Source organism: Dromiciops gliroides, chromosome 1 (assembly GCF_019393635.1).
Source record: "Dromiciops gliroides isolate mDroGli1 chromosome 1, mDroGli1.pri, whole genome shotgun sequence".
NCBI classification, from domain to species: domain Eukaryota; kingdom Metazoa; phylum Chordata; class Mammalia; order Microbiotheria; family Microbiotheriidae; genus Dromiciops; species Dromiciops gliroides.
The window spans coordinates 674,542,416-674,562,560 of record NC_057861.1 but is presented as its reverse complement, the minus strand read 5'-3'; the positions used below and the strand labels follow the sequence as shown (position 1 = coordinate 674,562,560).

General features: G+C 48.0%; 1 protein-coding gene across 2 annotated transcripts; it reads right to left on the bottom strand.

Annotated features, from left to right (window-relative positions):
- Positions 1–153: 153 nt before the first annotated feature.
- APEH (acylaminoacyl-peptide hydrolase) lies at positions 154–18,798 on the bottom strand. 2 transcript variants are annotated; one of them, XM_043976817.1, is made up of 22 exons: positions 18,707–18,798; positions 18,466–18,598; positions 17,609–17,735; positions 16,265–16,358; positions 15,845–15,920; positions 15,502–15,659; positions 14,945–15,082; positions 14,517–14,608; positions 14,254–14,294; positions 13,773–13,894; positions 12,884–12,944; positions 8,279–8,376; positions 6,735–6,786; positions 5,926–6,014; positions 4,813–4,951; positions 3,458–3,541; positions 3,292–3,372; positions 2,807–2,895; positions 1,960–2,150; positions 1,408–1,510; positions 1,210–1,316; positions 154–979 (listed from the first exon to the last, which is right to left on the bottom strand). In XM_043976817.1, the coding sequence occupies exons 1-22, from the start codon at positions 18,716–18,718 to the stop codon at positions 874–876; spliced, it is 2,193 nt and encodes a 730-aa protein (XP_043832752.1). In that variant the 5' UTR covers positions 18,719–18,798; the 3' UTR covers positions 154–873. The 2 variants fall into 2 exon arrangements, with proteins under 2 accessions (XP_043832752.1, XP_043832753.1); XM_043976818.1 differs by lacking the exon at positions 18,707–18,798 and having other exon boundaries at positions 18,498–18,598.
- Between the last annotated feature and the right edge of the window lie 1,347 nt (positions 18,799–20,145).

Below are 20,145 nucleotides of genomic sequence, written 5' to 3'. Positions count from 1 at the left end.
CAGCTCTATGGGGAAGGCTGAGACAGCCTGGTGCTGGCCATGGTGTGGGCTTGAGGGTGGGAGCCTATTCCCAGGTGGGACAAGTTTCAGCCTTCACCAAGGCCCTGGAGAAGGGCTCTTGCTGTTCTCACAAGAAAAGCCAAGACACCTGTCTTTTCATCAGGGTCAGGTTTATTAGCATATCCTTCTGCTGGGCACCGTCAAGATCTGGGGTCCACAGTGACCTCGTACCTAGTCTGAAGGGCCAGCTACAGTCAATCACAGGTCACAGGTCACAGGAATTAGCCAGATGGCCTCAGTGAGATTCAACCCCCTCATTTAGCAGAAGAGGAAATAGGGCAAATGCTCTTTTCCCCTATACCTTCTCTCCTTAAAAAGCACCTGACCTAAGCACCAAGAAAAGGGCTTAGCACTGAGCCCAGCCCTGGGGGCAGCTAACTTCTGATAATGTGGAAGTGGCTTGCAGAAAATGCCCAAACTAAACCCTAAAGAGCAACTTTGCAGGTTAGCAAGTGGACATCAAGATGCCCCCAACTTTGCGCCCTCACTGCCCTCCAAGGTGGAGTCAGACTGCACAGGCCCATGCCGGGGAAGCCTGGCCAGGCAGCACAGATGGCTGCTTGTTGGTTCAGCTGAAGGACTCGGCCTACTCCTTGGCTCTCCTTTTAAAACAGGCCAGATAGGGAATGTGGGAGTTCTTCTCGGGCCTTGAAAGTCTCCCTGTATGAGGCCTGGGGGGCTACATTCAGGATCCTCCTCTTTAACTTAGTACAAATCCCTTGTTAAGACAGCTTGGCGAATGGACATCACGGAGTGGGGTAAGAGAGAGATCAGGGACAAATGGGCGGGTGCCCTGACCCTGCTCCTGGCTCCTCAGCATTTCAGGTGTGTGTGCAGCCAGAGGACGGTATTCATGAAGCTGTCAGATTCTACTTCCACCTCAGAGAGTGAGTGGTTGCTCCTGGGATACAGCAAGAACCTGGAGAACATGGGCTGTCTCACAAATCCACCCTTCCTCCCTTCCTGGCAGAGCACCAACTCTAAGGTGCTGCCAGGCCAGGCCCCCTTCCAGGCTCTTGGTCCCCTCCAGGCTCCTGACCCAATTGTCAGCCTTCCCTCACCCACCATGTATGAGCCCTGGTGAGCCCATCACTTTTCTCTAGAGCAGTTAGTTTCCTGAGAGGGGGTGATCTAGGTGCTACTACTTACCGCACAGGGACCTTCCTGGCTACGAGAGCCCGATAATACTCCATACCCTGCTTGTAAGGAACACGCTTGTCTTCTTGGCCAAGCATGAGGAGAAGGGGCGTCTTCACCTGGAGAGGAGAGGAGAAGAGGGCTTTTTGCCTTTGGTCCCGCTCCTACCCTGGTGAAGGGGCAGTGGGAGGGCGCAGGAAGGTACCGCACCTGAGAAACGTACTTGATCGGTGATTTGTTCAGCATCTCTGCCCAGGTGGTGGGGTCAGGGAGGCAATCAGTAGTATAGAAAAAGCCTGCTTCTACCATGCACCTGTGGAGAGGGCAGACTGAGGAGTGCACTCAGCCCACTCGCAGCTTATCTCCTCTGACTTCTTACATACAGAGCAGAGGGAGACAAAGAGGGCTGCCAAGTGGTTTCTTCTCTGAACCTTCCTCTAACTTCATGGGGATGGTCCAGAGAAGTCACTCCCTGGTCAGTTTTCCTCTTGGGGACCATGGTGGGAACTGTTCCTCTGATCATGAGGCCCGGACTGTCTGGAAATGGCAGATGCTGTGGGTATGGGTCTGAGGCTTATGGGGGCTCCCTCTCAGGCAGGTGTACCCTGGCCTGTGAGGTGCACAGTGAGAAGGTGATCCTCTAACTGTGGGAGGTGGTGCTGGTGGTGGTTTGAACAGCTGTTATCCTCAGAGGAGGAGGGGCATGGGGTCTGGCTGGTCCCCTGCTCTCCCCTGGCCACCTCTGGTGCAGGGCACACTCACCAGTCAGGAATGTCAGTAGAGCAGAACATGGATGCCACATTGATGACAGGATTTCTAGCTACACAGGCACTGTAGGTATCTGGATACTGACCAATCAGATGGCAAGACAGGAAGCCCCCATGGGATCCACCCATGAGAGCCACTCTCCCTCGGTCAAACTCCTCCTCCTGGAGCACCTGTTCCACAGCAAACTGCAACAGCAGGGGGGGAGGGGGGAGCACTGTGGCAGGCCTTCCCTGGGCTTCCTCCCCATCCACAAGGAGGGCGGCCCATGGGGAAAGGAGTGAGTCTCGGGCACTTCTGCTAGGCCCTGGCAAGCAAGTGACCAAAGGACACAAGCTGCTGTTCCCTTTGGATGGAAGAAGAGGGAACACATCCCTGCAGCAGGAATGGGCTGTTAGTCAACAGTCCAATGATTGCACTGGGGAAGCCGGATGATGTAGCAGATGGCTCAGAGAGGTGCCCTGGCAGACGGCGGGCCTCAGACAATGCTGGGCAAAGGGGCAGGGAATGAACACAGGAAGATTTGGAGGTGCTTTGGGGCCCCACAGAACAAGGAGGCATAAAAGAGCAGGCCTCTGCCGTGTCTGGTCAGGATGGCTGGGACCGTGTATGGGAGTTGCCCCAGGGCTCACAGGGATTCAACTGTCAGGCATCTCCTTGCTTTTTGCCCATGACTGACATGGGGCTTTAGCCCTGGCCACAGCAAAAGGAGACAGTCTCCAGCCGAGGTCCTGGGGCAGACCACAAGGCCCACGCTGTGGTTATCTCGGGGCTAAGGAACCAGCTTTTCATTCCCTATAGTGGTAACTACAGTTACAAAGGGACCTCTCTGCTCATCCCATACCTGAACGTCCTTTACATCTTGGTCTCCCACATTCCCAGGGAGGGAATAGATGCTATCCTGCCCAAAGCCTGTGGAACCTCGATAGTTCACTGCAACCAGAGGAAAGAATGGAGAAGTGATGGGATGGTGGGGGGGCTGCATATCTTAGGGGGAGTGTATTATTTTTCTCCTCGAGTTCCTTGTGCTGCTTATTATACAAATGAGTCTGACCATTTTCACAAGTGTTAGCGCCCATTTAGAAAGGCCAGCTTGGAATGTACGATCAGCCAAACGACACTGTGCAGTGTAAAAAGAGTTCTGGGTTTGGAGCCAGAGGATGTGGGTGTGAATCCTAACTCTGCTGCTGCCAAGGCAATTGGGAAAGGCCCCATTTCTTCTGAGAGCCAGTGCTGTTCCAGTGAGAGACGCTGCACTATTGCCTTGCCAGCGGCCCCCCCGCCCCCGCCCCAGCCTTCAGATGGTGCTTTCCCCAGGCCCTCACTCACCCAGCAGGACTGCAAAGCCCATCTTACAGAGAACAGCGGGGAAGAGCATCCAGCTTGCCACAAAGGATGAATGGGGCCCCCCTACAAGACAGGGGGAAATGAGGTGTGAGGAGCTCCAAGGAGGAGAGGGGCTGCAGGTGTCCGACTGGTAGAGAAGCAAGCCTACCATGAGGCATGACCACAAGTGGGATCTTGGACTTCTCAGCTGTGCTGGGGGGCTGAAGGAGGATCACTTCAAAGTCAAGGCCAGCTAAAAGGGAAAAAAAAACCAGGAGCAATCTCAGTGTTTCAAAGGATTTTCTTAGAAATTATGAGTTTGCTGGGTCAAGGGAAAGGCTTCTACTAACAGGAATGCCATGGATTCTTGGAGAAGGACCCAGAGAAGAGGTCAAACAACTTTTCAACCCTGCCACTGTGGCTGGGGAGAACCTGAGGGAGCAGACACCTGTGAAGGGCCTACAGGGGCCTGACAGGGGCTGCTAACATGCAGACTGGTGGGCTGGAAGCTGGGCTTGCTCTCCCAGAAAGATGGGGATGAAGGTAACAGTCTTGGCGCCAACCTTGGTAAACAGGAGGTAGAGGCCTTCCCCAACACCTTCTTTTCAAAGACCAAAGCTCTAGTCCTGACTTTTAGCCAATGTTTCTCTGGGACTGTGAGCGGGGTGGGTGTGAGGCTACCAATGGCTAGGCCCTTCCACTCTGACCCCAGCCCAAGTGCTAGAACCCTCGTGTCTGGAGCCAGGAGCAGTTGTAGCCACCCTACTGAGTGCACACAGAAGCCTACCCCTCCATTGCCATGGGGACGTCACGAAAAGTTTAATCTCCCTGCTTTGCCTATCCTCCACTCTGTGAACTCTGACATGCTAAGTACCTCCTCACCTATCTGGCCTGCAGTTTCCTGAATACTTGGGTCCTGACACTTGGGCCAGTGAGATACTCTGTCATCATTTTAAGCTTTGATTGTTAGAAGAGAGCAGCCCTCGTGAGACCTTGGGCAGAGAAGAAAATCTGTGTTACTCCTCACTCTGGGTATGAGTAAAATGAAGGGGTTTGACTAAAATGATCTCTAACATTCTGTGTTCTACAATCCCTTCTGGCTGGGACAGTCTACATTCTGTGAGTCTAAAAGCAGTACTGGTATCAGCTCCTGTTCAGTTAAATGGTAACCTTGTATCAACACTGCTACAATAATGGCCATACGAAAGAGATTAAGACACAAGGCAAAATCTGAAGATAGTTACTAATGTCACGCTGCATTGTAACAGCAGACTCAAAATGTTCTTCACAGGGATTTTTTTGCCTGTGGCATACATGAGAAACACAGCAGAATCCACCCAAAGTAGCCCCTTGGGGATATGAAGAGAAAGTGTGTTCAAGGACCTGTCATTTCACGGATTTTGGAAGAGTTTGCTTCTGCCCCTCCCAGGGGATCCTCCACTGGCATGCCACCCGATCCCTGGGCTTATCCTCAATATTCATGTCCTCAATTCCCTTCCCTGGATGACTCCCACTCAGACTCACGGTACTTTGGGTTCTCTTGCTCAGGAGGAGGTTTCAGGGCACGGATGGCCCAGGTGATGTCTGGGATGGACTCTGCCTCTTCCAGGGTTACCCACTGGATCTCATCCTCCTTCCCTGAAGGAGGCAGGAACCCTACTTTCTACCAAGGGGAGAAAACCTGTTACAAAAGAATCTGCTGGGTTTTTTTGTTTTGTTCTGTGGGGCAATGAGGGTTAAGTGACTTGTGCCAAGCCCACACCTGGTATGATGGATGGAGGGGACTATCACCACAGTCTCTCATTCCTCCTCAGAGGTGGGGAGGGCACAAGAGCGAGTCTCTTCTTTTTTCTTTTTTTTCTTTGGTGAGGCAATTGGGGTTAAGTGACTTGCCCAGGGTCACACAGCTAGTAAGTGTCTGAGGCCGGTTTTGAACTCAGGTACTCCTGAATCCAGGCCCAGTGCTTATCCACTGAGCCATCTAGCTGCCCCCGAGTGAGTCTCTTCTACTGAGAAAAACTGTCCATTTCCCTTTCTGGTCTGAAATGGGAATTACACAGCTCTCTCTATGTAAAAGACTCGCTACCTGTAGACCTGGATGGGTATTATCCTAGCACTTCCTGCCACTTTCTTTTTTTCTTTTCTTTTTTAACCATAAAAGTATTTTATTATTTTCCAGTTACATGTAAAGATAGTTTTCAATATTTGTTTTTATAAGATTTCCAGTTCCAAATTTTTCTCCCTCCCTCCCTTCCCACCCTCCTCGCCAAGACAGAAAGCAATCTGATATAGGTTATATGTGTACAATTGCATTAAACATATTTCTTCCTGCAACTTTTTTTTTTTTTTAGTGAGGCAATTGGGGTTAAGTGACTTGCCCATGGTCACACAGCTAGTAAGTGTTAAGTGTCTGAGGCCGGATTTGAACTCAGGTCCTCCTGACTCCAGGGCTGGTGCTCTATCCACTGCGCCACCTAGCCGCCCCCCTGCAACTTTCAATGAAGAAATAAGAAAGAGTTGGAAATCGAGGGACAGAACAAAAACTGGTCTAAGTCTCCGGGCTCAATCTTTCCCTGCTAGACTCCTGCTTAGATGGGACTCTGTTTTTCCTGTTTCCAAAGCATTCAAAGTACTTACCAAGCTTGGTGGTTGGCTGGGAGTGGAAAACTGGACCAGCATGAGGTCTTGGTCAATTGTGAGCAGCTTCCAACTTCCCAAAGACAGCCCTAGAACACAGCAGACAGGGTGCCGAGGGACTCTTTTTGACACAGATGTCTCACCGCTCCCTGAGCCCCTGAGCACAGCCAGGTCTTACTAAAGAGACCCTGCAAATGTGTGAGGGAGAGTCTCACACTCTCCCCACCCTCAACACCGTGCCAATGTCTCTAACCCCAGGCAATAACTAACTGAACACTTAATTATTTTGTCAGCTACTGTTAGCTGCTTTTCTTGTGTTTGGTGGTTTTTCCAAACAGACTGAGAATGCATTAAGGCAGAGACCAGATCTTATATTTGTAGGTACTTCAATGGGCTAACTCAGGGTTGGGGATACACAGGGGTTCAGCGAATGCTAACTATTTTTGAACATGGCCATCTGGAAAATTTGTTTTGCTTGGTAAGACATATTTGTTTTTCTTTTCTTTTTTTTCCCCCAATGGGAAGTGGGTGGGAGGGAGAAAAGAGATTTTTATAAATTGAAAAAATGTTAAAAATGAATTCTAGAAAATGCTAACTGACTGATACACTTGAAGGCTGATTTGCCCCAAAGAAATACGGGCTGGGAAGGCTGATGCAGGGCATATGAAAGTCCAACACCTGCTGGAGCAGCTCCCAGCCCACCTCATCTAGTGGTGAATCTAAACATGCTGCCTGGGGGAGCACAGTGACTCTGAGCACTTAGGTTTACGGAGGGCACTGAGCTAACACCTTCCCTTGCCACACCATACCAGCCGTCAAGGAGGTCACGCTGCCTGTTTGGGTATTCACTGCAAACAGATCCTGCAGGGGAAAGGGAGGCAAAGGACAGTTCCAGGTTAGAGCACGGGCTCAGCACCACATGCTGAAGTTTTTGCATTTCTCTGGTTCCTAATGTTCTCAGAGGATTTAATCTACATTGTTCTTGGTTTTTGGGGGGTTTTTGTGTGTGAGGCAATTGGGGTTAAGTGACTTGCCCAGGGTCACACAGCTAGTAAGTGTCAAGTGTCTGAGGCCAGGTTTGAACTCAGGTCCTCCTGGCTCCAGGGCCAGTGCTCTATCCACTGTGCCACCTAGCTGCCCCTAATCTACATTGTTTACACCAATATCTTTCATTGGGCAGTTGCCTTTAGGTACCTAGATGCTGAAATCTAAGAGTCAGAGCTCAGGGCTTCAACCACTCATGTGGTAGTGGAAAGAACCCTGGATCTGGACTCGGGAGGCCATGGTTTACATGCCAGCTCTATTACCTCCTACCTGTGTGACACTGGACAAACTGTCTCACTTCTCTGGGCCTCTTAACATCTGTGAAACAGCGGGGTTAAATAGTCCTGGCTCTTCTGTCTCCCTCTGGCTATCTTGGTCTCTGACGAGTAGGAAAAAGAACACAAGCTCTCCTTCTGAATCCTACCATCCCTGTCTAGGGGCAGAAAATCCCAGAGAGAGATGAGATATTGAGAGATTTATCTGATGGCCTGTGGGAAGTGTTGGCAGCTTTTTAGAGAAGAGGTGGGAGATTGCCTACCGTCTCACTGGTTACACCCTCCTGTCTAGCCCAGAAGCCAGCTATGTGGGACATTGTAGGGAACCCAGGGACAGGAAGAAGGGGAGGGGTATTGATGGACTCCCTTCTCTTTTCTCTTTCCCTCTAAAAATCAAAATCCCTCTGAGACAGATTATAACTTAGAAATGTTAGCTAAGAATGGCTCAACTGTCAGTCAAGACCCGGGCAAGGATGAGTTGAGAGTAAACCAAAGGACAAAAGTGAGCTCCACAAGGAGAGAGAAAAAAGAGACAGGAGCAGTAGAGATAAAGGACTCCACATTTTGCCTTTGCTATGCCACTCAAAATCACTAAATGTACCACTTTTGGCATGCATGCCATAAGATGCTAAACCCTTGGATGGGGGCATCTACTCTTTTTTGGGGGGGGGGCAGGGCAATGGGGGTTAAGTGACTTGCCCAGGGTCACACAGCCAGTAAGTGTCAAGTGTCTGAGGCCAGATTTGAACTCAGGTCCTCCTGAATCCAGGGCTGGTGCTTTATCCACTGCAGTGCCACCTAGCTGTCCCTGGCATCTACATTTCTAAGGAAGCAGGAGGACATGTTCTGCCTGGCTTGATTTCCTGGGGGAGGAGCCTCAAGTTTTCTGTGCTAAATGGCCAGGGATGTAAACCAATTTCAAGGCCACCTGAATTGATATCTCCCTGGAAGAACAAGGTATGCCATTTCCAAGTACAGCCCATTGCCCAGTACTAAACCATTGCCCTGTAGCAAGAGGTGCTCATTCTCCTCACCTGTCGGCTCCGCAGGCCAGAATCAAAGACAACTCTCTGGTTATCAGCTGACCAACACCCCAAAGGCAACAGGTTACAATAGATTCCAGAAAAGTGACCTAAGAAAAAGAATCAAATCTGTAATTGAATCTTAGAAAACACTTGAATTACCACAGCTCTTTCACCACCCAAAGAATAAAAGTTTAGGCCTCTGAGAAGCTTGTGACTGAGAGGTAGAGAGCAAGGGTCACTTGGAGAAGGTCTATTTCACTGCTCAGAAAGGGATGAGATAGACAAGAGAAAAAGAAGATAAATTCTGTTTCCATCATGTATCTTTGGAGCCAAGTCCAGCTGAGGAGATGAATGTGGAAAACAGCTTGTCTTGCAGAATTAAAAAGCTAACCCAGGGAGAGAAAAAGAAATCGTCTTTGGGGCTGGAATTAATCACTGAGTAAGAAGGAGGACCCATTAAGGCCAAGGAAAAGCAGTTTCTTCAAAGGTTTCTTAGAAATCTGGCTGAAAACTATCAAGACCCTAATGTGGATAAGAGTTTTAAGGGGGAAAAAATTTTAAGTGGAATATCTTCGTTGAATAGCACGGAAGAGCTAAGTTTGCTTAGGGAAAGAAGCATTCTGTTGGTCTGAATTCTAACAGGCTTATGTAACCCTTTAAAATCTTGGGGCTTCAGTTTTCTCATCTGTAAAATTGTCACTAAGACACACCTAGATTCCAGGGTAGTTAAGAAGAATCCTATTAAAATAACCGCATAGATGGCAAAGAACTGGAAATAGAGAGAATGCCCATCAATAGAGGAATGGCTGAACAAGTTGTGGTATATGAATGTAATAGAATACTATTGTGCTGTAAGAAAGGATGAGCAGAGGGGTAGCTAGGTGGCACAGTGGATAGCACACTGGCCATGGAGTCAGGAGGACCTGAGTTCAAATCCAACCTCAGACACTTGACACTTACTACCTGTGTGACCCTGGGCAAGTCACTTAATCCCAATTGCCTCACCAAAAAAAAGAAAGAAAGAAAGAAGAAAGGATGAGGAGGAGGAGTTCAGAGAAACCTGGAAGGGCTTACATGAACTGATGCTGACTGAGAGGAGCAGAACCAAGAGAACATTGTATACAGTAACGGCAGCATTGTGTGATGAACAATGGGGATAGACTTGGCTCTTCTCAGCAGTGCAATGATCCAAAACAGTTTCAAAGAACTCATGATAGAAAATGTTTTCAACATCCAGAAAAAAGAACTGTGAATTATGAATGCAGATTGAACCATACTGTTTCTACTTTTGGACTGTTTTTTCCCTCTTCTTTTTTTGAGGTTTTTCCCTTGTGTTCTGATTCTTCTTTCACAAGATGACTAATGTAGAAATATGTTTAATGTGATTGTACATATACAACCTATATCAGACTGCTTTCCGTCTTGGGGAGGAGGGAGGGTGGGAGAAAAAAAATGTGGAACTAAAAATCCTGTGAAAACAAATGTTGAAAACTATCCTTAGGGGCAACTAGGTGGCACAGTGGATAGAGCACCAGCCCTGGAGTCAGGAGGATCTGAGTTCAAATGCGGCCTCAGACACTTAACACTTACTAGCTGTGTGACCCTGGGCAAGTCACTTAACCCTAATTGCCTCACTAAAGAAAACAAAAACACAAAACCCTATCTTTATATGTAACTGGAAAATAATAAAATACTTTAGAAAAAATAACTGCATAGAATAAGAGCTTAGAAACACATATAAGTCTTTGGGGAATCCTGTGATATGAAAGCTAAATCATAATTATTTGCCAACATTTCTCTATTTGGAATATAGACACTTCCTAATAGTGTAACTGAGGGCATTTCTGTTTTCTCATCTGTAAAATGGGGATGCTAACATTTTGCAGAAAGCACTGGGCAAGCCTTAAAGCACTCAAGGCTATACCTGTGCTACTCAGCTAGCTTACACAAGGCACTGAGATGGATTTCTCTGAAGCACTTAATCCTCCTGATGCCTAAGATGCCTAGTAACACTAAAAGCCTTCCTCAAGTGACTTAGGATATACTCACTAACATGTGAGTCATAAAAAAAAGACAAGGCTTGATTATGGATGTAAAAGTTATACTTAACATGCACACAATATGAGTGTGTATATCACAAAGACAGCTGGGTGGAGCAATGAATAGAGAGCACTGGGCCTTGAATTAGGAAGACCTGGTTTCATATCCAGCCTCTGATACATACTGGTTGTCTAACCCCGGCAAATCACCTAACCAATACCGGCTTCTGTTTTGTTGATTATAAAATGGGGATAATATTAGCACGTTCCTCACAAGGTTGTTCTGCAGTGAGGAGACAACCCCAGCAGTAGTCCCCACTTCTATAGTGTTTTAATGTTTGCCAACTGCTTTCCTCATAATGACCCTTCAAGGTAAATGAAGATACCAATCACTCTCTTCACCAATGGGAAAACTGAGGCTTAGAGGTCAACACTATGGCATGTAAGTAGGAAGCGTCCAGAATGCCAACCCAGGTCCATCTGAGTGCAAACCAGCTGCTTCTGAAAACTCATCAAATCCACAGAGAAGTCTAAGTGACGTAAGTTCTAGCTAACTTCTAGCATAAGGAGTTTCAGAAATGACAGGTATAAATAGGCCCCTACCCAATGAACTGGTGAAGTGATCCTCCCTACAAGGACAGTGACACACACGACTCTCCTGAGGTAGTTATACCAGTTGCTGGAATATTGAGGTAAAGATCCTGCCAACCTTTCCCTGAGGGAGGAAGGAAATGGAAGGTGAATATACCTTACTAACCAGCACCACTTGAGGCCAGAAAAATGGCTAGTTTCCAGGTACAACAATTAGAAGTTTAAAAAGCTAGTCCATGAGTGACTGAAGCTAAAGGTTCAAAGTATAATCCTTTCTCGAACTGCATGCAACGCTGCAGGATAGAACAAACCCCCAGGGTTCATGCCTGACAGGAGCTGACCTGTAGCACTGCTCTACCCACCACCCAACTTGGTAAGAACAATGACCTTGGCAGCATTCTCAGAAGCCTCACAAAACATGAAGGTTTCCAAGGCTCCTCTTTAACCACACCTGCCTAGCAGCTCTGCCTCAGTGGGACTCATTCTGAGTAGCTCACATCTCCAGCTGGGGGCTGCCATACCAATGCTGTTCATTCCAGCCAAGCCAAGTCTGCATGTGCCTCTACAATCTGCCTCCAACCTCCCTTTCCAACCTGATGTCACATTACTGCCCTTCAGCCATGCTCTGTTCCAGCTAAACCGAATTACTGCTTTTGCACGAACTGAACATTAGATCTTCTGACTACCCTTTCCCTTTTTCCCAGAATGCCTTTTTTTTTGGCAAGGCAATCGGGGTTAATGTGACTTGCCCAGGCTTGCACAGCTAGTAAGGAATGCAAAACATTCCTTTTGGAACTTTGGAAACTCCTCTTCTGTCAGCCAGTGCCACCCCTTCATGAAGTCTTCTATGAACCCCTAAAGCTGTTAGAGATCTTGACCATCTCAGATTACCTTGTTTTCTATTTATCTGGGTGTACTCCCTCCAGGAGAATGTAAGCTTGCTGAGGCAGGGACCATTCAGTTTTGTTTTGTTTTTTAGTGAGGCAATTGGGGTTAAGTGACTTGCCCAGGGTCACACAGCTAGTAAGTATTAAGTGTCTGAGGCCAGATTTGAACTCAGGTACTCCTGACTCCAGGGCCGGTGCTCTATCCACTGTGCCACCTAGCCGCCCCTCAGCTTGTTTTTGTAGCCCTAGATGCTAGCAGTATTTGTGCTGATCAGACCTGTATAAGGCCTGGGGGCTCTGCACCAAAACTCAGGTCCTATGGGGCAGTACGATATTATTATACTGGGCTTAAAAATCAAAAGGTCTGAGGCCTGCATGCTGGCTGTGCTCCTTACTACTCGTGTGACCTTGGGAAAGTCCCTTTCTGTGCCTGGAACTGTTTCCTTCTCTGTAAGAGAGATGGACTAGATGGGCCTGTCTAGTTATGCAGTCTCAGAGTCACCAATTTGTGTTGCAGCAGCATGAAAATGGCATCTCTGTTGACTATGCTTCTGCTGGGAACAACTGTGAGAATACCACTGTTGGGGCCTTGTTTCTTCTCATCCAGGGCATGATGACAGGGTAGGAGGAAAGATTTCCTCCTATCCAAGTCCTGAGAAAAGATAGGTCTATGGAGGCAAATGGCTGATAGGGATTTGTCAAAGACGGACAAATGGGACATAGAAGTTATGACTCTAACGTATGACAAAGGACTCTGAGTGAGGAGAGTTACTGGGATTAATCAGCAATTTAAGAGAAAGAAAAGAAAATCTAAATTCTGCTATCAGGTGATAATGGGAATATATGGTCCAAGAGAGGGTAGTGGCTCTGACACAAAGGCATTAGCAGAATCCTGGTTTGGGGACAGATGACAGCAAATGGCCAGGCCCAAGGCAGACATGAGAAGGGAAAGTTTAAGGATGGAAACAGATGCAATCAACAACCCTGAGATCTTAAAACATGTCCTGTGATCGAAACTCCAGCAGAAGGATGGCCAGCTAGTTGTGCCCCACAAGTCACAGTCCTCAAACAAGTAATTACAGTCATCAGCATCTCACCTTCCAACTGTCGGGGCACAACGTCCACCACGACTGAGGTGACCTTTGTGTACCAGTCATACTGAAAGAAAAGTTCAAGATGGTCACATCTCAGCTGATGGGAGTTTTATATGTTAACTCAAATAGGCTACCAGCCCCACACTACCTGGGCCTCGAGGAGTCTGTCCCATCACAGCCCAGAGTCCAATCTGGGGGTCAGTGTTAAGGAGGAATCCTGACTGTCTCTATCAACATCTGCCTGCCTACAGTCTAAATACATCTTTCCTCCTGGACCCAGATGAGATGTCAACACAGGCTCCCAGGTGCTTCTCAGGGAGGTATGCCCACATTAGGAGAGCACTTACTAACCACCCAAATAAAAAGATAGAACTGCAAACCTGCGAGTGTGGTTTATTAAGAGCTCTCCAACCTGGCAGACAAGAATCTTTGCTCTAAACTGGTTTTCCCTCATTCCTTAGGGGTGCACCTCCAATGCAAAGAGAAGCTGTGCTCCAGGATATGCCAAATCAATCCATTCATACTTATTAAGTACCCACTATGCCCCAGGCACTGTGCTAGGCATTGAAGAGACAAATACAATAAATGAACCAATTGCTACTCAAAAGGAGTTTCCACTCCAGAAAGAAAAACGAGGACATATAATAATACAGGTAGAATAATACCAAATGTCTGTAGCTACCATGCTCAGTTGCTAAGACTGAAGCTACATTGTGCAGAATTTGATGCCCCACAATAGCTGAGCAATAGTAAGTGATCATTCACCAAAAGGGCTACCAAGATAAAGACACATAAAGTACTCAGATGGCCTGACCTATCATGGGCATTAGCCCATTCTCTCATCCCAGTCCCAGAACAGCAATACTCAATGGCAGGCAGGCTCCAGACTCACCAAGCACAACTGGCTGCACTGCTGATGGGGGCTGAGGTTTGTGTACTGCAAATAGACAATTCGACACTGGTCTGGACTTAGGCGGGGAGAACATACAGCCATGGAGTCATCCGAGAGGAGCTCTGTGACAAGAAATAAGGTGTGAGAAAGGGCTCATTCTGCACAACACTGGACTCCAGTCCTTCAACCACCAGAGAAAATGTAAAAGATGGGGACATTTGGGCAGTGGTTGTGACACGTTTTATTTTTATATTAATCTGTTGTTACTGAAATCAGCAGTATGTTTTGCAATGTAGGATTTAGTTTTTGAATCATGATACCGACAAAGCTTTGAGAGTTTTGTGAAAGGTCTCTAATAGTAAATATTCGGATTTCCCATTCTATTTAGGGGTTCAAGTTCAAAAAAAAAATAAAGAAAAGAAAGGAATTTGTGCTGGTAGGACCAAAGAAATACACAGGACACGAGAAGCAGTTCACTTACCACATTTGCCACCGGTGAGGTCTACATAGAAGAGAGCCGACCTGGAACCACCAGAGAGATTATAAATTCCCCAGCTTGGAGCCTTCCTATCCCCATTATTCCTTCACCCCCTTAACAAGAGCATTGGAAGAGAGCAACCACAAGAGTACAGAAAGACCCAGTCCCCCAACTTCCAGCTCAGAGCAAGTAGCCAAGTCAAATATAGGTAGTACAAGGAGAAGTTAGACAGTCTCACCCAATCAGTCTGTTCCCATTCTCCTCACCTGCGGTTGGTACAAAAACGCATTCCTAGTCGGAAAGGCTCATGCCACCAGCCCACAAACACCACACCAGTGTCACCAGGAGACCAGAATGCCTATGTGACACATAAAACCGAACTCAGAGCAACCGGTCAACTGGCATGAGCCAGGGGAAGCAAGACCAGAACTAGAGGGTCCCCAAGGGGCCAGGATTCGCTGAGCTTTGTCTCACATACAAGGGGGATTTCACATCTCATCAATACTTAGGAGTCAAAGTACGGGGGCAGCCCCTGCCTCAGTGGTGACATTAAGGATAGCATTCTATTCAGGATTTATTGAAAAAAACCCAAGTTTTTGTCACTGAATGAATCCTGTTTCCAAACCCTCAGGTGACCATCCTCAGAAGGACGATTCCTTTGTCCTGCTCAGGAATAAGAGAAAGCTGTGCTGACCTGTCCAGGGGAGACATTCTCCGGGACTCCCTCTAGCACTGAGATGTTCCCACTTTCAATATCCAGAACACAAAGGACAGGGATGCTTTTGGAAACCAAATTTTCTCCCCAGTCTTCATGAAATATATACTGATCCCCCTGAAAAAACCAGACAGACAAACACTTTCAAGACCCAGAAACCACAAAAAATATTCTCAAACTAGTTTGGATCAGGTATTCAATACCCTCAAGCCCATTCAGTTTTTCCAAGTGATCCCTTTTTTTTTGGGGGGGGGGCCCGGCAATGAGGGTTAAGTGACTTGCCCAGGGTCACACAGCTAGTTAGTTAAGTGTCAAGTGTCTGAGGCCAGATTTGAACTCAGGTCCTCCTGAATCCAGGGCCAGTGCTTCATCCACTCCACCACCTAGCTGCCCCAAAAGTGATCCCTTCTTAACTACCGTCTTAAAGTTATCATGCTAAATGCTGGTTAATGTTACAGGAAAGACAGGTTACGAAGGCCTCCCTTTAAACCAAGAAAACACAATTACAAAGAATTAGGGCAAAACCCAGTTTGCACCTTGACTGCTTGGTCCTGTTTCTTTGGCTTGGCTGTTTCTTCATCACTAAGCTCCAAGGCTTTGGTCTGGAAGAAAGATTCTGTCTTGGGACGTTTCTTCTCAGCCACGTAGAGAAGGTGGCTCTCTGAGTGTGACCAGGACATGCACCCAAAACAATCTGGGAGGGAGGAGAACAAAAGTACCTGAATCTTGCCTGGCTCTGGGTTATACAGTTATTTCCCATCCCCCCCCTTAAGGGTGGCTGCCTTCCAAGTCTTCTCCAGGCTAACTTTCGATTTATAACAACAAAGCGGTACATGAGTATGAGCGATTATTAGTATTTCCACTCTTATGGAATCTCACCATCCTCATACACAATCCCATGCTTCTCCAGCGCTGTGAGGTTGATGCTCTTCAGTTTACAATTCTTTTCCCAAACCTGAGGTGGAGACAGTGTCAAAGTCCCAGCTAGCTCCCCTCTGTCTATTATATCTGCTGGTCCCTTTCTTCTCCAAAAGCAGGAGCATCCACTTTTTTTTTTTTTTTTGGCCTGGCTTAGTAATTTTCTATGACAACAAGGAAAGCTCTCCCCAACTACCTCTTCCACCTACTTCCAGATACATGCCTTATCTACTAGATGCTCTCTCACTCTGGCCCCCAAGAAGAACCCTCCACCCTGCTAGAGATAAAGCCTAGTCCTGCCACCAGTCTCTAGAGGTACCACACCCAGAGGCAATTAAAGTTACAGTCCAGAACCAGTGTCAAGGTCACTGACAAACTTGCCTCCAAGAATTGCTTCTCGTCTCCAGCCTTTGAACTCCCAGTCTTCCGAAGCACAGCCTTCAGTGCCCCTGAGGGGGAATCTCTGCTCAGCAGCCTGTGGGAACATCATGACCAGATGACTCCTGGGCCTGCCCAAAGCTAATTCTGTCAGCTGGGAAGCTGCCAGGCACAGGATCTAATTCTTATCAAAAACTAATTCTTGAATTTTGCTTGACTATGCATATTTGCTGCAAGGAATTTATTTTTCTTTTTCTTTTCCAATGGGGTGAGGGATGGGAGGAAGAGAAAATAGATTTCTAGTCATTAAAAAAATAAAATTTGATTTTTAAAAAGTAATTCTTGGGGCGGCTAGTTGGCGCAGTGGATAAAGCACCGGCCCTGGAGTCAGGAGTACCTGAGTTCAAATCTGGCCTCAGACACTTGACACTTAACTAGCTGTGTAACCCTGGGCAAGTCACTTAACCCCCATTACCCCGAAAACAAACAAACAAAAAGTAATTCTTATTATTGGGCCAGGACATCTCCTATACAAAACATGATATGAACCATAAAAATCAGACAAAAGTCTAAATCTAACCCAACTTTCAAGATTCAGTTCAAATCCCAACTCCTTCAACTACTCTGTCATCCAAGGATCTCTTCATTCTCTGAATTTCTAGTCCTTTTTATATATATGTATATATGTACACACACCACTTAATTGATTAGTAAGAGGATAAGTGAATTATGACATTTTGGGTGCTAATGAAAAAGGCAATGATATTATTGATTCTGGGGTTCAGAATGAGTAGGGAGGCAAGTAGATTGGGAGATCAGGGAAGAGTTGGGGCCTGGAGGTCCCAATGAGGGCAAATAACAGTTCAGTCAGTGTGAGAGAGTTTTAGAAGGGGATGGCAAGGACAAAAGGTAAGTTCCTTAGAGATATAACAGTTTTTGAATGGTGGTTTTGAATGACTTCAAGGCTCTTGGAGAAGATGAGAAAGAGAGGTCTGGAAAAAGTTAAGAAACAGGAAAAAGTCAGTGCTAAACAGTTTAGCATTAATTATTCTTTAACTTTTTCAAATTCTCTCTATATAAACTGTAAACTCTGGGAGGGTAGAATTACCCAGAGTAGTTTCTCAAGTAGTTGGGCATTTAGTAAATACTTTCTGAATGAAACAGTAAGATGTATCAGGTCATAGGGAAATACCAGGAGAAAATAATGAAAGTAGAACCAGCTAGCTTATCTGTGACACATCCCAGGGATGCAGACCAGAAATGAATTCTTAGGAGAAGTAGGATTAGAAACCTCTGAACAAATATCCCTGCAGATGGAAAGACTGGGGCTACTCCCCTAACACTTACTCCCCCTTAGTTTCAATGCTGTTGCCAGCAGGTCCAGAAAACACCACAGAGCCACTGTCGTGGAACACAAGATACTGGCGGCAGAACCGGATGCTCTCCATCCTGTCCAGGTCTCGCTGTGTCCATTCTGTAAGGGGAAGCCCAGAATCTGCAGCCACAACTCAGCCTGGTTCTTCATCCAAGCTTCCCACCCCAACCCCTGCCCTATCCCTCCCCATGGCTAGAAATGAGGAGGCCACCAGGCCCTCAGCAACATAGTGAATTAAGAGACCTGGACTAATAAGAGGAATAGAACCGAAGGAGAATTTAGAGTTTCATCTAGTCCGACTCCATCTTTGTTAGAGAGAAGCAAACTAAGGTCCAAACCGGGGAGATAGCTTGCTTGAAGTCATCCAGAAAAGTTAGTCACTAGAAACCAAGTCGCCTACCACTCGAGGTTATCACACACATTCCAGGGGTTCCCTGGTCCTCTCCATGGCCATCACCCCACGCCCAATCTCCTAGGTACCCACTCCCGCCTGTTTTCTAAGTCAGTCAGCATCCACACCCTCCCGTAACTAAAATCCCCCCGAAAACCTTCCTCTCCGCTGTCGTCACGCCCCCTACTCCCCACAGCATGCTTCAGTCCTTGGGTACCCTCCTCTAAGCCCCGGATCGTGCCCCCTGCCATGCACACACATGCACACGCGCACACACGTGTACCCATCCTGGGCAGTCAGTGACGGGCAGCCCCAAGCCTGAGGCCGGCGCTGAGGGGGCTGTGATCTCGGCCCGGACCCGAAGCCCCGTATGCCCCTCTGCCGGGTGGGCCCCCTTCCTCCCTCTCTCCCTCCCCGTCGGGTCCCCCGCCGCGGCACCTGTGTGCACCGTGCGGTACTTGCCGCCGTACTGGGTGGTGACCTCCGGGCCCAGGCCGGCGGTGACCAGCGCGGGGTGGAGGCTTAGCGCTCGGTACAGCGCCGCGGCCTCGTCTGGTTCGCTCATCAGCACCTGCGCGGAGGGAACACACGGGTCAGGCCGCGGCCGCGGAGCGGAGGAGAGCCGTGCCGGAGCCGGGGCCGGAGCCAGAGCCTGGGCGGACGCTCGCCGAGCCCGTACCTGTCGCTCCATGGAGGTGGCTCCCGGGGGTCTGGGGGCGGGGACGCTCCAGAACCCGGAAGGACCCGATCGGCTGTGGGGCGGGGTCCAGAGCGCATTTCCGCCACGCCTGAGGGCAAAGAGCTTGCGGTGGACACGCCCCCTACACGGTACGCTCCAATAGGAGGGGAGAGGCGGGACCGGAGCGGGTGAGGCTCAGGGAAGGCAAGGTTGCACTACCTTCTCTCGGAAGTCCGCTGTTCCCCGTACCCGGAGGCCCCGTCCCACCCAAAGACACGCCCCCTTCTCGCCGGCGCTCTCTCTCGAGGGGCGGGGTGACAGGAGCTTGGTTCTTCTGGTTGGTGGGTGTGGGCGGGGACTGCACCTTTTCTCCAATACGTGCTTATCCTTGTAGCCAGCCCTGTCCCTTCTGTCTGTCTGTGCCCGGCTACGTCTGGCATTGCCTGTCCGTGTGTAACACCAGCATCCTCGGGCAAACGAGACCATTTACACACGTCCTCTCAGAAGTGCCCACGTCTTAGGCTATTCTACTCAACCAGCGTTTGTCTAAGTGCCTACTATATGCCAGACACTGTGCTAAGCACTAATAAAAGCAAAAACAATCCTAGCTCTCATGAAACTCACTCTAATGGAAGAGACAAGGTGCCAACAGCATCGTAAAATAGGATGTAGACAGGACAACAGGGGGCTATCATTGAATAGGACCAGGAAAGGATTTTTGCAAAAGGCGACACTTTGGTTGAGATTAGAGAAGGAAGCCAGGGAAACCAGAAGGCAGAGATAGGGAATTAATCGACTTTTTTTTTTTTTTGGTGAGGCAATTGGGGTTAAGTGACTTGCCCAGGGTCACACAGCTAGTACGTGTTAAGTGTCTGAGGCCGAATTTGAACTCAGGTCTTCCTGAATCCAGGGCCAGTGCTCTATCCACTTCGCCACCTAGCTGCCCAATCGACTTATTTTCATGTTTTTATATTAGGGAAAAAAACCGTCTTAGAGCAAGGTTGCAAACTCCTTCCATTCTTGGAATGATCCATTTTTAAATCTTTGGGTGAGCTCCCTTCCTCAGGCTGGTGGCAGCCCTTTTGCCATAAAATCATAAGATTTTTTTTTTTAATTTTTTTTTGGTTTTTTTGGTGGGGCAATGAGGGGTAAGTGATTTGCCCAGAGTCACACAGCTATTAAGTGTCAAGTGTCTGAGGCTGGATTTGAACTCAGGTCCTCCTGAATCCAGGGCCGGTGCTTTATCCACTGCGCCATTTAGCTGCCCCAAAATCATAAGATTTTAAAGCGGGAATGGACTCTGTAAGCCACTTTGTTGAGTCCCCTCATTTTACAGAGAAGAAATCAGGCAGTCACCTTAGATAACTGTTCTTAGTGATGACTTAGGGATTGATTGATGTGGTGACTCTCTCCAGTGAGTTCGGAGTCTCAATTTTCCT